The sequence below is a fragment of the Diceros bicornis genome, chromosome 6 (assembly GCF_020826845.1).
Source record: "Diceros bicornis minor isolate mBicDic1 chromosome 6, mDicBic1.mat.cur, whole genome shotgun sequence".
Classification (NCBI taxonomy): Eukaryota; Metazoa; Chordata; class Mammalia; order Perissodactyla; family Rhinocerotidae; genus Diceros; species Diceros bicornis.
In genome coordinates, this window is record NC_080745.1 from 36,700,514 (window position 1) to 36,715,396 (window position 14,883).

General features: G+C 49.6%; 1 protein-coding gene across 1 annotated transcript in view; it reads right to left on the reverse strand.

Annotated features, from left to right (window-relative positions):
• The window catches only part of HK1 (hexokinase 1), a 71,239-nt gene that overhangs the window by 24,150 nt on the left and 32,206 nt on the right, over positions 1-14,883 (reverse strand). Inside the window, exons 4-7 of the mRNA XM_058543291.1 lie at positions 10,513-10,632; positions 7,252-7,347; positions 6,551-6,650; positions 6,254-6,437 (exon numbers count right to left, since the gene is read on the reverse strand). Coding sequence (XP_058399274.1) covers positions 6,254-6,437; positions 6,551-6,650; positions 7,252-7,347; positions 10,513-10,632 — 500 coding nt within the window. The remainder of the gene's footprint in view (positions 1-6,253; positions 6,438-6,550; positions 6,651-7,251; positions 7,348-10,512; positions 10,633-14,883) is intronic.

The window sequence follows — 14,883 nt, forward strand, 5'->3', positions numbered from 1 at the left end:
CTGTTTCTGTGTCGTCCAACACTTGTTTTCCAAACGTTTGCTCCTTTTCACCTGCCTGTGGATTGCCTTCCTTCCCTTTGAAGTCCCTGACTCTTCCTATCTCCAACATCTTTTGTCTTTAGCTGAGGATGGTACTTAAGGTGAGGGCTTTGGTCATTTTGGCCAGTTACTCAGTTTTCCTGGGTTTCTCCCATGTAGACATGTTATTAAACTTTCGTTTGTTTTTCTCCTATTAATCTGTCTCATGTCAATTTAATTCTTAGACCAGCCAGAAGAACCTAGAAAGGTCGAAGAAAATTTCTCCCTCCCTTACAGTACTTAACACAAACCTAGATGGTATAGCCTAGGATATATAGTACTAATCTTATGGGACCATCGTCATACATGCGATCCATCGTTGACAGAAACATCGCTACACGGCACATGACTATAGTAACTTATTTCATCCTCATTACAACCCTATGAGGTAGACATTATCATTGTCTCCATTTCACAGATGAGGAAACTGAGGCATAGAGGGGTTACGTAACTTGTCCGTTGGTCAAAGAGCTAATAAGTGGAAAATCCACACTTTGAACCCAGTTAAATCCAACCCCGGAGGCTATGCTCTAACCACTGTGCTGTTCTGCCTCTCTCATGGATAGTGTCATTAAACACTAGCTATTATACTGTCATGCTAACAGCCACCTAGCCCCATCCCTAACCCCTCCTCTGCTTGTCCACCACCAGCTCACTTCCTCCCTGGGCAGCCTGCCCTGCCTTGGTGGGCAATGTGACAATAGGACAGGCTCTTCCCATAGGATGAGCTAAAATCAGCCTTCTGGCACTTTCTACCCATTGCTTCTCACTCTGCCTTCCACAGACACTCAGAATGATCTGTTCCCTTTTCTACATGATGGTTCTTTTACATACATAGATACTGACATCCCCTCTTCCAGATAAAGGAAGCCCTGGGCCAGGGATCTGTCCTTTCTCAGTCCCTAGAACCCCTGTCGGAGGAAACAGCATCTCTCACGAGCCTCCTGGAGAAGGCAGGGCTCCTTCTCCACTGATATGCTTCCCTTCTGCTCAGGTGAAACCAAACAAGTCAGATGCCAACTGCTCTCAGCAGCCAGATGCCTACAACCACACACCAGCAGGCAGCACCACGGTGCTGCAGCCTCCCTGCCTGCCGGTGGGCACAGGTGGGGCTGAGACCCACGGGGCCTGGGGAGGCTGGGAAGGGCAGGGTAGGGGATCACATTCAGACAAGGGGAACAAGGACTTGCACACCAGTGGGGAGTTCCCTCGGCAGCCAGGGTCTGCTCCAACGGGCAGCCCAGGGACAGAGGAGGAGAGGGCTGTGGCCACGATGACTGGGATTAGAGCTGCCAAGAGGTTCTATGAGCAGGCAGAACAACAGTAAGGAAAGGTGTTTGGGGGCTCACTCGGAAAGATGTGCAGTTATTCCACCACCATTTAGGCCAAAGAATTCTCCAGGCCAAACCACCCTGCTGCTGCTGTTTTGTGGGGTGGGTATCTCTTTGCATTTTGAAGGATGTGATAAGGAATCACAGGGAAATGGGATTCGAAATTCTAGACACAACAGAGAAAACAGAAGAGCAAGAGGCCCAAGAAGGCAGAAGGGGAGGAGGAGAATTAAAAATGAAAGAAGGTGCCACCAAAATCTACAGTAAGAGACAGGTCTGTGACCAGAATACCAAAGGCTTGGAACGGGAGGGCAGTAGAGAGAAGTCAACGTCTGATCTCTTTTAGAGAGAGACTGTCTAACCCTGGGGCAAGGCTGGGCTCCTGAATACTCAGAGCAGTTCCCCTGCTGTCCCGAAACCAGCAATCACAATGAAGGTAGGAGCCACAGAGCTACGGTGACGATGCCCTTCCTGTCAACTGTGTACAACTGGTACTCAGTAAATGCAAACGTCAATCAAAACAATGAGTGGCTGTGGAGCCGTCTAGCGCCCACCTGGGCACTGAGAGCCTTTGCACAAATCTGACACACCTACGTTTTCAACCCTGGTTAAAAACTGGAATCACCTGGGAAGCTTTCAGGCTCCCGAGGCCAGGCCCCAGCCTAGGCCAACTGAATCGGAATTGGGAGGGGAGGTGGGTAGGGTGGGATGATGCCTGGGCAGCGGTACGTTTTTTTAAGGCCTCTGTGTAATTCTAATGTGCAGTCAGGGACGAAAAACCACTCCTCTGGACCACCCTTGATGATTTTTGTCCATAAATGATGAAAGATGCCTCTCAGACATTCCGGAAGCTCACTCTGAAAAACTCAAACTTTCAAACAAGGCAGAAAACCCCAAACCTAAGCCAGATCAAAGCTGAACAAATTGTCTTGGGCCAGCTTTGTCCTATCCCAGTACTGTAACTTCCCCATCAGTCAAATGGAGCAAACAGCTTTCCCAGCCCAAGGAGGAAAAAGTGGTTTTGAAGAACTTGGCATTCCATTGAAGACAACATAGGGAAGACCCCAAAAACTCAGGCAGGAGACTCAGAGAACAGCAAAAATTTGCTTTGGAAAAAACCCTCTGGCCAACAGCCTATTTCTAGGAATATGTGATGCAACTCAAGAATTTGTCATCTCTTTAGAATTGTTCTTAACAAGGCCTGACTTATGGTAATCAGTAAGCAAGGAAGCATACTGGAGAAAAGCACCTTCATCCCAGGTTTCACTTTCACCCAACTGTTTATCCACTCACCGATCTCCCAGCCAGCCAGCGACCTCCCAGCTACCACCCATCCATCCATCCCCATTCCCCATGCATCCATCCATTCACCATTCACCCACACATCCATCCATCCCCATCCCCCATGCATCCATCCATTCACCATTCATCCACCCATCCATCCATCCCCATCCCCCATGCATCCATCCATTCACCATTCATCCACCCATCCATCCATCCCCATCCCCCATGCATCCATCCATTCACCATTCATCCACCCATCCATCCATCCCCATCCCCCATGCATCCATCCATTCACCATTCATCCACCCATCCATCCATCCCCATCCCCCATGCATCCATCCATTCACCATTCACCCACACATCTATCCATCCATCCACCATGCATCCATCCATTCACCATTCACCCACCCATCCATCCATCCCCATCCCCCATGCATCCATCCATTCACCATTCATCCACCCATCCATCCATCCCCATCCCCCATGCATCCATCCATTCACCATTCATCCACCCATCCATCCATCCCCATCCCCCATGCATCCATCCATTCACCATTCATCCACCCATCCATCCATCCCCATCCCCCATGCATCCATCCATTCACCATTCACCCACACATCTATCCATCCATCCACCATGCATCCATCCATTCACCATTCACCCACACATCCATCCATCCCCATCCCCCATGCATCCATCCATTCACCATTCACCCACACATCCATCCATCCCCATCCCCCATGCATCCATCCATTCACCATTCATCCACCCATCCATCCATCCCCATCCCCCATGCATCCATCCATTCACCATTCACCCACACATCCATCCATCCCCATCGCCCATGCATCCATCCATTCACCATTCACCCACACATCCATCCATCCCCATCCCCCATGCATCCATCCATTCACCATTCACCCACCCATCTATCCATCCCCATCCCCCATGCATCCATCCATTCACCATTCACCCACCCATCCATCCATCCCCATCCCCCATGCATCCATCCATTCACCATTCACCCACACATCCATCCATCCCCATCCCCCATGCATCCATCCATTCACCATTCATCCACACATCCATCCATCCCCATCCCCCATGCATCCATCCATTCACCATTCACCCACACATCCATCCATCCCCATCCCCCATGCATCCATCCATTCACCATTCACCCACACATCTATCCATCCCCATCCCCCATGCATCCATCCATTCACCATTCATCCACCCATCCATCCATCCCCATCCCCCATGCATCCATCCATTCACCATTCACCCACACATCCATCCATCCCCATCCCCCATGCATCCATCCATTCACCATTCATCCACACATCCATCCATCCCCATCCCCCATGCATCCATCCATTCACCATTCACCCACACATCCATCCATCCCCATCCCCCATGCATCCATCCATTCACCATTCACCCACCCATCCATCCATCCCCATCCCCCATGCATCCATCCATTCACCATTCATCCACCCATCCATCCATCCCCATCCCCCATGCATCCATCCATTCACCATTCACCCACCCATCCATCCATCCCCATCCCCCATGCATCCATCCATTCACCATTCACCCACACATCCATCCATCCCCATCCCCCATGCATCCATCCATTCACCATTCACCCACACATCTATCCATCCCCATCCCCCATGCATCCATCCATTCACCATTCATCCACCCATCCATCCATCCCCGTCCCCCATGCATCCATCCATTCACCATTCATCCACCCATCCATCCATCCCCGTCCCCCATGCATCCATCCATTCACCATTCATCCACCCATCCATCCATCCCCATCCCCCATGCATCCATCCATTCACCATTCACCCACCCATCCATCCATCCATCCACCATCCAAATGTATATTGCAAGCCAACTGTGAGCCCAGTTCACAGCTCAGCCTGGGGATACAGTCTAGCCCTTTAGAGAAATTCAGGAATAAATCAAAATGGAGGGCAGAGAAGTCCAGGTTTCCACCCAAGCAGCATCCCCAGATTGGGGCTAAGGATAGAGACAAGGGCCTGGGCTATATCTGCTCAGTTATCACAGATAACTGCCCTACCTGCTCTGCCCAGAAGGGTGACTTCTGATTAAGTGACTGACAGTGACTACAGATACCTAATCTCTCATCTGAAACCCCTGGGGTCACATGTGCTTGGGAATGTGAAGTTGAGGACTTTAGAGATATAATATCGTGCATAAGGCGGATATTACAGAACACCCACAGAGGTGCCTGAGGCAGCACTGTAATCCAGCACATCCACAGATCTCCAGTGAAATGTATAAACAGGCACAGAAAATAGCTTCAGGTTTTCGGATTAGGGGTTAGGTCAGTGATCAGGGAGAAAAAACCTTTGACTGTCAGAGCTTTGGAACTGGGGCCCTTTATCACCAAGCTGGTGCCCCAATCTCAGGCTGCAAAGGAGATGCTGAACTCTGGGTCTAAGAACTTGGGATTCTCTCACTGAGAAACCTAGTTTATTCACTACCACCACTCCCAGGGGAGGGGGGCTGGCCATTTATGCAATTCTATTAATTTGGGTGGAAAGCCCAATCGTCCAGCTAGGGTATCAAGATCTTTTGGGTGACAGGTTTCAAAACAATCAGCAAACTCCTGTTTCTCTCTGGCACAAGGATAAAGGCTGTGAAGCCAACAGGATGGGTGAACATCTCTCAGCTGGCTGACAGAATCCAACTCCAGGATAAGGCTGCTGGGAGGCTGGGTCGATGAGAGAGAGCTAGCAGTATGCTAGCATCACAGAGAAACACAAGCATGCACTTCAGGAAATATGGAGCTCCAATGAAGCAACACCCACGCTGGCCTGAATACTGTCACTCATCCTTCTGCAGCAAGGAGCTCTCCAAGGCCAAAACCAACTTGCCCAGTAAGTCTGTTGCTCTTTATCAACTCGGACCCATCTTCCTATATATGACATGGAAGAAGTTTCTCCATTCTCTGATCTCCCTAAGGTCTGTACGACTCCTATGGTTCTCGCCCACTCCTCTGCATGACAGGTATTTGCATGTGTGACTTATCTCCCCAACTAGATGTCAATCCCGGAAGGGAAGGAGCTACTTTGTATCCTCGGAGCCTAGCCCCGAGCTCAGCACACACTAAATGCTCAAAGAATACGTGTTGAATGAAGGAATACTCGCTCTCCCCCGCTGGGCAGTCGCCCTGCACACCGCGTGGCCTCTCACCCTGAGCAGCGATGCTAGTGCCCACAGTGTACAGAAATATTTTTCAACCTCAGCTTTACACTGACGCCTCTGGGCTTTTAATTTTCAAAATGTTTTACAAGGACACAATCATAGTGTTAACTAAACAAAAAGAAAATCATTTGAAACGTGCTTTTAAAGCTGCAGACTCCACATCCGTGTATCTATCCAAAGACGGAGCAACAGAAATTACAAATTTGACAGGTCTTTGTGATCACCTGGCTCTCTGCCCCTTTCATCTCCCACCCTAAATCTCTTGTTAAGTGGCCCCTAAGTCATATGTATGACTAGTAAGAAAAGTAGGACTCACAGCTGTTTTCCGGGGTTGAGGGATCCCCGGTCTATCTCCCGGTCAAACTCGGTGCGGATGTCTTCCAGGGACCCATCGTCCCCAAAGGCCCCCCACTCCGTGTTGATGCACATCCTCCCCTCATCGCCTTCCACCAGGTCAATGTGCCTCAGTTCTTCCATGTAGCAAGCATTGGTGCCAGTGCCTTGGAGAGAGAGGCAAGATCAGAAGCGGTGACCACACAAAGTCATGAGAAAGGAGGCAGTGCCTTCTGGAAACACCAGCTGAAGGAAGGACGAGGAAAGGGGTGGACATTACCAATGATGAGGCCAACTTCACACTGCTGGTCGTCATAGCCACAGGTCATCATGGTCCCCACCGTGTCATTCACCACAGCCACAATGTTGGCCTCATAATCCTGGGGACAGATAACGGGGTGTCACCATCCATTCACACATGAGAGCAGAGATCACCAACCTTAAAGAGAGCATGGCCAGAGAGCTCCTGTTTTCATAGCCACCACTGCTCCTGTGGGTGGTGCTGCTTTCTTTACTACTGGTACTCAAATTAACTGGATTAGAGCACAATGATTAAATTGTGGAAACTGTACAGTCCCCTTAATTATTTGGCTTAAGATTCTTTTCAGAGAGGATTTTACTCACAGAGCCACAGCTCTCTGCAAACCACCCCACTACATCCATGTGCCGACTGCCCTTGTTCCACCACGGCAGGCTGCACCTGACCCAGCCCACTGCCCACACAGCCCAGGCCTCCTGTCAGGAGGCCACCCCCTGTCCCAGGGCTTGGCTCCTTTGGGCAGCACTTTGGAGAGCTCTGTTTTGAACCACCCGACCCTCTGGACTGTGGACCCCCACCTCTCACCTGCCGGGGCCTTCAAGAACCCCCATGTGATGCCTTAGGCCATGCATTACTGCCCCCTGGAAAGGGCCTTGGTCTGTTTTGGAACACAGCCTCCTCCCCACACTCCCCCACCGCTGCGTGGCCCAGAGAGAAGTTACCCCACGCTTTTTGATGGCTTTGTCAAGCAGCTTCACCACATCCGCTCCCTCCACTCCACTCGCTTTAAATCTCTTTGTCCAGGTGATCAGGATGGCCTGCAAAGGAGAGCAGATGGGGCTGATGAGGGCTGAGAGGCCTCAGAACCCCCATGTCCCTGGGGAGCCTGCTTAAGCACAGTGATAAAGCAGATGCCCAGAGGGGACAAGAGTCTCGCTCCAGATCACCAGGGAACAAAGCCAGACTCTGTCCCATCTCCTGTTCATCCCTCCACATGATGGATTTCTCTGGGGGCTGCCATGGGAAAAACCCTGCAGCTCACACCAGAATTCAGCAAGTAGCTGCCAGTATAGTTGTGTCACACAGCATGCAAATCTAACCGATGTCAACCACACAGCCAGACTTCATTAAAAAAGAGAACAAGAGAAATCCTGTTATTATCTGATTACCCTTCCCCACTTTCAAATCAGACCTCCACTTCCATAGCCCCAAGGAAAGAAAGTCAGAGCCAAACTGGGAAGAAAAATAAAATGCTAAGATAATTCTTGGCTACTGAGCTTCTAAGAGCCAGGTTCTAGAGATTTAAGGATAATATTGACTATATCTGATTTAAGCCTCTTCCCCAACTTTGGAACTTAACTCCCATTTGTAAGCAGCGACTCCACTATATATATAATACGCTCCATTTCTGTTTGTATATTAATGGAGAAACATCAAGAAGGATAGATATCCAATAGTTATTCACTTGGGAATGTGGAAGGGTAGGAATTTTACTTTTTGCTTTACATCTTTATATTATTTCTATAGACTTACATATTGCTTTTGTATTCTTTTAAAAAAATCAAAGATACCAGAAAAGAAAAATAATTGTTATACTTGAGTGTTTTTCTCTGAATGGAGAAAGTCGCTACAAATGCGGCAGGGTTGGGAAGAGCTGCCGCTCTGGGGTGACACGGGAATGGGGAGCTTGCCCATGTGGGCTGCCCCTGCTCACTATGAAAGCCACACAACCTGTAGGGTGCACCGGGAAGGGTGAGCGATTGGGAGAAATTGTGGTTCTTTTCTCAGCAGGGCCCGCAGCTCAGCCAGGCATTCCAAAAGCCCCTGGACGCTGCACTTTCTCCCCTTCAACCCCACGCCCCAGAAAGCCTCAGAGAACATGGTGTTGTCAAAAGGATGCGGAGTTAAAAATCAGGAGACCTGGTCCTATTTCCACACCTCTGCCCACTTCCTTGTGGGCAGTTCCTCTAACTCCTCTGAGGGTCACTTTGTCCATCTGTGGAATAAGACTACTGGTCAAGATTGGGATAATCTTGAAGGTCCCCCAAGGAGTGGCCCCGGCCCTCTAGATGTGTAATTAGAGCCTGGGATCCACTGGCTTCCTGGCAGATACTGCAGCCCAGCCTAGGAAGCCCTCCCCGGGTGGGGGTCAAGGCCTGCAGGTGGACGCCCTGCCTTTGGCTCCCTCTCTGCCCACAACGCCCCTCTGTCAGGCACATCTGCTCCACCCTGCAGGGTTCTCATGCTCCTGAGGACATTCCCTTCCCTCCCATAATGCCTTCTTTCCTGAAGACTGTGCCTTCTGGGGGGGCAGGCCACCATGGCCTAGCCCAGCCCAGGGACGGCACTCGGCCAATAGCTGCTGATGAGTGAGTGAGCAGCGGTGAGCAGTCCCTTCACTCCCAGGCCACCTCCCACCTCTCCTGGTGGGAAGGGGGGTGTCCCACACTGTCTCTGCCCAGAGAGCGTGACTGTCATGTCTCAGTTCTCAAAAACCAAGGGAAGCTAACTACTGACAACAGGCTTTGTGAAAGGTTTGGGAAGACACCCTGGAGGCCAGAGTGATCTGAACACCTTGGAGGTGTGGCAATGCCAGATACCAGAGAGAGAGTCTGGGCTGGCCACAGCAGTCCTGAATGGAGAAACGATGAGATGGCAACACCTCAGAGGCCTTTAGACATGTACGTGTATGTGTGTGTGTGTGTGTGTGGTGGTGGTGGCGCCCACTGAATGGGAGGTGGGGCCTGGGATTCTAGTGCTGGATGTGCCATTAACAAGCCCTATGACCTTGGGAGGCCGTATTTTCCATCTATGAAAAGAAGGGCTTGGCCTGCTGAACCCTCAAGACCCTTCTTGCTCTAACATTGTGTGACTGCACAAATTATACACATGTAAGGGCTCCAGCAGCATGAAGCAGTACCCAGGAGAGGGCACTTACCCTACTGGAAAATGGGTACAGGGATGCTGCCCAGAAGCATGGAGGGTGCCGTATGCCCACACGTTACTATCCTGCAGAAAAGCAGACTGGTTACGAGCATGCGCTCTGGAGCCAGACTGCCCAGAGCTAATTCGGGCTCTACTGCTTCCTGGCTGGGTGGCCTTGAGTAGCTTCCTAACCCCTCCAAGCCTCAATTTCCTCATCTGTAAAGTGGGGATCATAAGCATTTCACTCATGGAGGTGTTTGAAGATTATGTGAGCTGTGAAGTCCTATTAGAACAGAGCCTGACGCCTGATGGACCCTCAGTAATGTTAACTATCCCAGTTTCAATTTCAAGGAGTTTATTCATAGGTGGCTGTGTGTGTATGCGTGTGTGTGGTTTTTTCTGTCTCCTCACGTAGAAAAGAAACAAGGTTGCATCTATTTATTTTGTATTCCTGCAGCGCTCTGAGGTACAAAACTGTCACATGGGACGTCTGAGTCCATCCTTGCTGGACGGATGAATGAATGAACCAATGACAAACAAGAAGTCAGGTGCAACAAGTTACCTGGAAGTCAAAAAGGGAACCAAGGGCCTCTCTGGGAGTGGAGCCACTGACTGGCAGAAGCTCTGGAGAGGCGGCCCTGGCACCAGAGGGGTGGGGGTCCTGGCACCAGAGGGGTGGGGTACTGACCAGATCCGCTGACCAGGCTGGCTTCCAGGTAAACACCACACTGTGCAACTCTGACAAGGGGTTTTCCAACCTCTCTCCATTGTCACTAAACCTACTTTTTTCCTTCACTTGCTTGGTTTAATAAATGTTTCTCTCTACCTGATGGTCACAAATACCATGACTCGTCTCCAAAAATACATAAATAACTCAAGTAATTGAAAAAATAAACACAATATCATGACCTCACATTAATTTCTACAAATGTGTCTAAAAAAATGCAAGACATGCAGGCCCCCTGGTAAGCAAAACGGAAAAGCAGTCGAGAAAAGGGTTCGTTAGCGTCTCCCCTCTGGGGCTTCTGTGGAGCCCGATAACCCCAGAACATCCTTACCTCATCTATTTTGGATTGCCGACAAGGGAAGGAAAATGTGAACCCCACAGGTAATTTCTTGTCCTTGATTTTTCTTTTCTCCATGAAGTCTCCCAGGCATTCGGCGACATGATCAAAAAGCTGGAGGAAGCACAGGAGAGCAGTCAGGAGGGAGGCCTCAGCATTGCAGGAAAGATGTCAACGTTTCCCTCCCACGCACTCAGAAAGGAGCACGGCCACCCCGGTCGCCCGGCCCCACGGCTGCCGGCGGCCCTGCTTGAAAAGCCACTGTGTGTGAATGGTAGAGAAGAGTCCTGTAAAAAGAGCCTGTCCCTGGGCCAGCACAGCTTCGGAAGCCTCTCAAACTCTTCAAACAGAACTGGCCTCTCAGTGGTCACTGATATGTATTATCTGGGTACTGAGGAAATTTAAAAATAACAGAAAATCAGCTCACTCTTCTATGACACATAGGCCTCCACCAGCCACCCAGGTGGAATGGCCACCTGGCCCCTTTTCTCTATCTCTATCTCCGTAAATTCCAGAAGCTCACAGGCAATTCTCTATCTCCCTCTATCTCTGTAAATTCCAGAAGCTCACAGGCAACTCTGCAACCTCCAGCCCACTTGAGTGATTTAACGATCTTCAGTCTATCATAGCTTTACTTTTTAGTGAAGTATAATGCACATACAAACAAATGCACACAGCCTAAGCGTAGCGTTCACTGGATTCTCACAAGCTGCAACCACCATGTCACCAGCACCCAGATCAAGAAGCAACATTATCAGCACCCAGACACCTCCTCGTGCCCTCTGCAGTCACTACCGCTGCCACCCAACCGCACAAGGGCAATTGTCAGCCACTCTGACTTCTAACACTAGACTAGTTTTGCCCATCTGTCTACTGTACATAAATGGAACGACAGTGCGCACTCCTTGGTGTCTGCCTCCTTTCATTCTACATTATGTGTATGAGAGTCACCCACGTTGTTGTGTGTCTTTGTAGACAGTTCGTTCTTGCTGCTGCGTAGTATTCTATGGTGTGACTACACCACAACTTATTCAGAGGATTGCAATTTAAGCTTGCCTGCTCCACAACACATTGCCTAGGATATGCATACATATCTTAGGACCCACTAGAAAGAACCCAGAACATTTCCCTAGCCTCTGCACGAATACTGTCAATCACAGGAGGCTCACTACATCTAAGGTAACCTTTTTTGGACCTCTCTAATACCTCCTCTCATCTCTAAAATGGATCCAGAACTGAATATAATGTTTCATATGTGTTCTGACCAGAGGAGAGCTTAGTTGAACTGGGAACCTCCCTTTTCCTTAGCTCTATACCTCTATTAATGTAACCAAAGCATATATATGCTCTTTTGGCAACCACACCACAGCCTAGGTAACCCCCGTCTTTTTCACATGATTTTCATAACACTAGACCTCCCTCCCCTACGTACGGGATTGACACAGCTGCGGAGCTTCCTGAAGCCCAGAAGAAGGCAGTGTTGGCAAGGTCAAACCACACAGCCACAGGATGCAACCCCAGCCCACGTCCCCAGACAAGGCCATCTGCCTGAAGGCTTACCTTGCAGGGGTATCCTTGAGACGGAGCCCGAAGTCATTATTCCTATCGCCATCTTTCCCCAGATGTCCCTGACCCAGCTCTAAGATCTGACTTTCCTACCAGGGTAAAGGAAAGCCTGTCAATTTTGATTTAGGAGCCTCTGTCCCTGGGTCACTGTTACTCAGGCTATAGCTGCAGCCGGCGACTCCGACCAAGGAGACACATGACTACCTTCCCTGGAGAGGCCCCACTAAGCCGCCTGCGACCTACATTTCCAAGTGATATGAATGAACCCAGTACTAAGTCCATCAGCACAGCCCACGCGCCATCTCCACGCGGAGGCTCCAAGCTCCCTGTGGCCCCCAGGAAAGACAGCCGGTGGAAAGAAGGCTGCCGGCGGGAAGTGGCAGGGAGAACTCAGGCTGCAGAAACGGAGACACGGACGGCGTGCTGTAACCAGCTCCCGGATCCAAGCCAAACACAACCTCTAACCTGTTCTGTCAAGAGGCAGCTGCCGTGTCTGTGGCGCGCCCACAATCCAGGGGCTACAAGCCTGCTCAAGGAGACAGGAAGCTACTACCCCCGGGCGAGCGCACGTCTGTGCCGGCCAGGGAGGGAAGTGACCTCGCCCCTCTGGACTCAAAATTTTAGTGTCTACAAAATGGGTTTCTTTTCTTCCTGACAACACGCCCATTATTTTAAAAATCCAGCCACACAGACTCAGTCCTTCCGACTGAAAATGGCAGACAATGACTAAAACAAAAACGTGAACACTATTCAAAATTCCCAAAACTAAATAAGTGATATTTTAAAAAGTTGCATTTATGCTTCTAAAATTATTAAAGCCTAAAACTGCCTTGAAACTTTTGGGATACTGTGTGCGTGCATGTGTGTGCACACGCATGCGTGTGTGTGTGTGTGTACGTGAAGACAGAGAGAAAAGGATAAAGCAAACAGTTAACACAATTGGGGAATCTGGGTGAAGGGTATATATGGGAGCTCTTTGTGCTCATCTTAAAACTTTTCTGTAAGTTTAATAGTATTTCAAATAAAAGGTTTAAAAATCTATTAAAAATTCCTGCACATTACAGAAGATGAGATCACAACCCCGAGAATTCAGCACTGTTCATAGTCTGTGAGTCTGAGTTGCTTCATGGGCAGAATGGAGCCCTTGGTTTACCAGAATACTCCATAGATCGATAGGAGATCTCAGAAAAATGGGCCACTAATACTTATTTCTAACCTCACACCAAACTTCTGGAAGAGAGGTTCCTATTTCATCCCTGTTCTTCAAATGCCAACCCTCTCCCTCATCCCTTGGACCTTTCTCCTTGCCTACAGCCCTCATATTTCCTCCTCATCAAAAAATTTTAAATAAATAAAAATATAAATAAATACAATAAAGACAGAGACAAAAGTCAGCCTAAGAATGTTCCACATTGCTAAAACTGTAACATCTAGAGTCAAACTGCCTGGGTTCAAATCCCAGCTCTATCACTTACGAGCTGTGTGACCAAACGGGCTGGTTAGTTAACATCTAAGACTTAATTTTCTCATCTGTAAAATGGGAATAATAATAATAATACCTACCCTGTAGGGTTGTTGTGATGATTAAGTGAGCTAATCTATATAAAGTGCTTAGATCAGTGATTTGTACATAACAAGCACTATGGATTTGCTATAATAATACTACATCATCATCATCATCATCATCATCTCCATCATCATCTTTTCTTTGCAGACTGCTTGAAAGGGGCAGAGGAAGAAAAAGGAGGAAACAAAGGGACCCTGGGGCTGAAAAGATGGGGTCAGAGGCTGGGAGAGACGAGGTCCCGGGGGCAGCAGTAAGAAGGAGGTGTTTGTTCACTGTGGAAGTGAATGCAGTGAGTGTGCGCCTGTTGGGGGGGAACCCCTTTCATCTACAAACCCCGCTCCTAACAGGTCAGGCCAAGCACACAGGAATGTCCGCAGCCCAGGGGGAGAGTCTGGACAGTAAAGGCAGCAGACAGAGGGGCTCAACCCAAGGACCACTGGGAATAGAGTGACAGGTCAGTACTTTCTGCCTGGAAAGAGCAGGATGCCAACCTGAGGCTGCTGGTGACCTGCAAAAGAGAGCAGCACAGCAACCACCAGCAGGACTAGGAGACCTACCAGCTGGCAGCCTTCATGCACACACTGTGGGAACAGGCCAGTTTCTGCAGCCCAGTAAAGCAGGGATAAGCAGGGGAACCTCCAGGCAGGGCCACCCAATGAGTGATGCACCCGTTTCAGTGGCTGACTGAACACGGTTCCTCTCTTTTAGTGACAGTGTCACCTTCGATGCTCACCGTGACATGGTCTAAAAAGCTCCGAACCCAAACCTGCAGGAGCAGGTTAAAGGCCAGGATTAGCCCTCTTCTCTTGGGAAAAGAAAAGGCAGAGAGCTTGCTCCAGGTCCCACCCACGTTAATTTAGAAACAAAGTGGAGTCAAGAGGAGAAGACTCCTGGGTCTTATCTCAAAGTCCAGCCCAGAACAAATGAGTTTTCTGGAGAACTTAGTCATGAACCTTGCCGTGAACACATCCTCCCTAAAATAAATATTTGGCGAGCTCTGAATATGTGTCCTGGCCAGCAGCCATGACTCAGGAGGCGAGCTACAAACTAGAGGAGGCAGAACGTCTACGGGAGAGGGTGGGGAGTGGCTCCCACACACGACGGGCTTATAGGACCCAGAAATGACTGAATACCTGACGAGGGGCTGCCTAAACCCTGATACAGTGTCCTCAGTGAGCTAGGGGCCCACCACCCACTGCAACCAGACGGGCGGGACAAGGGTGGACAGGCCC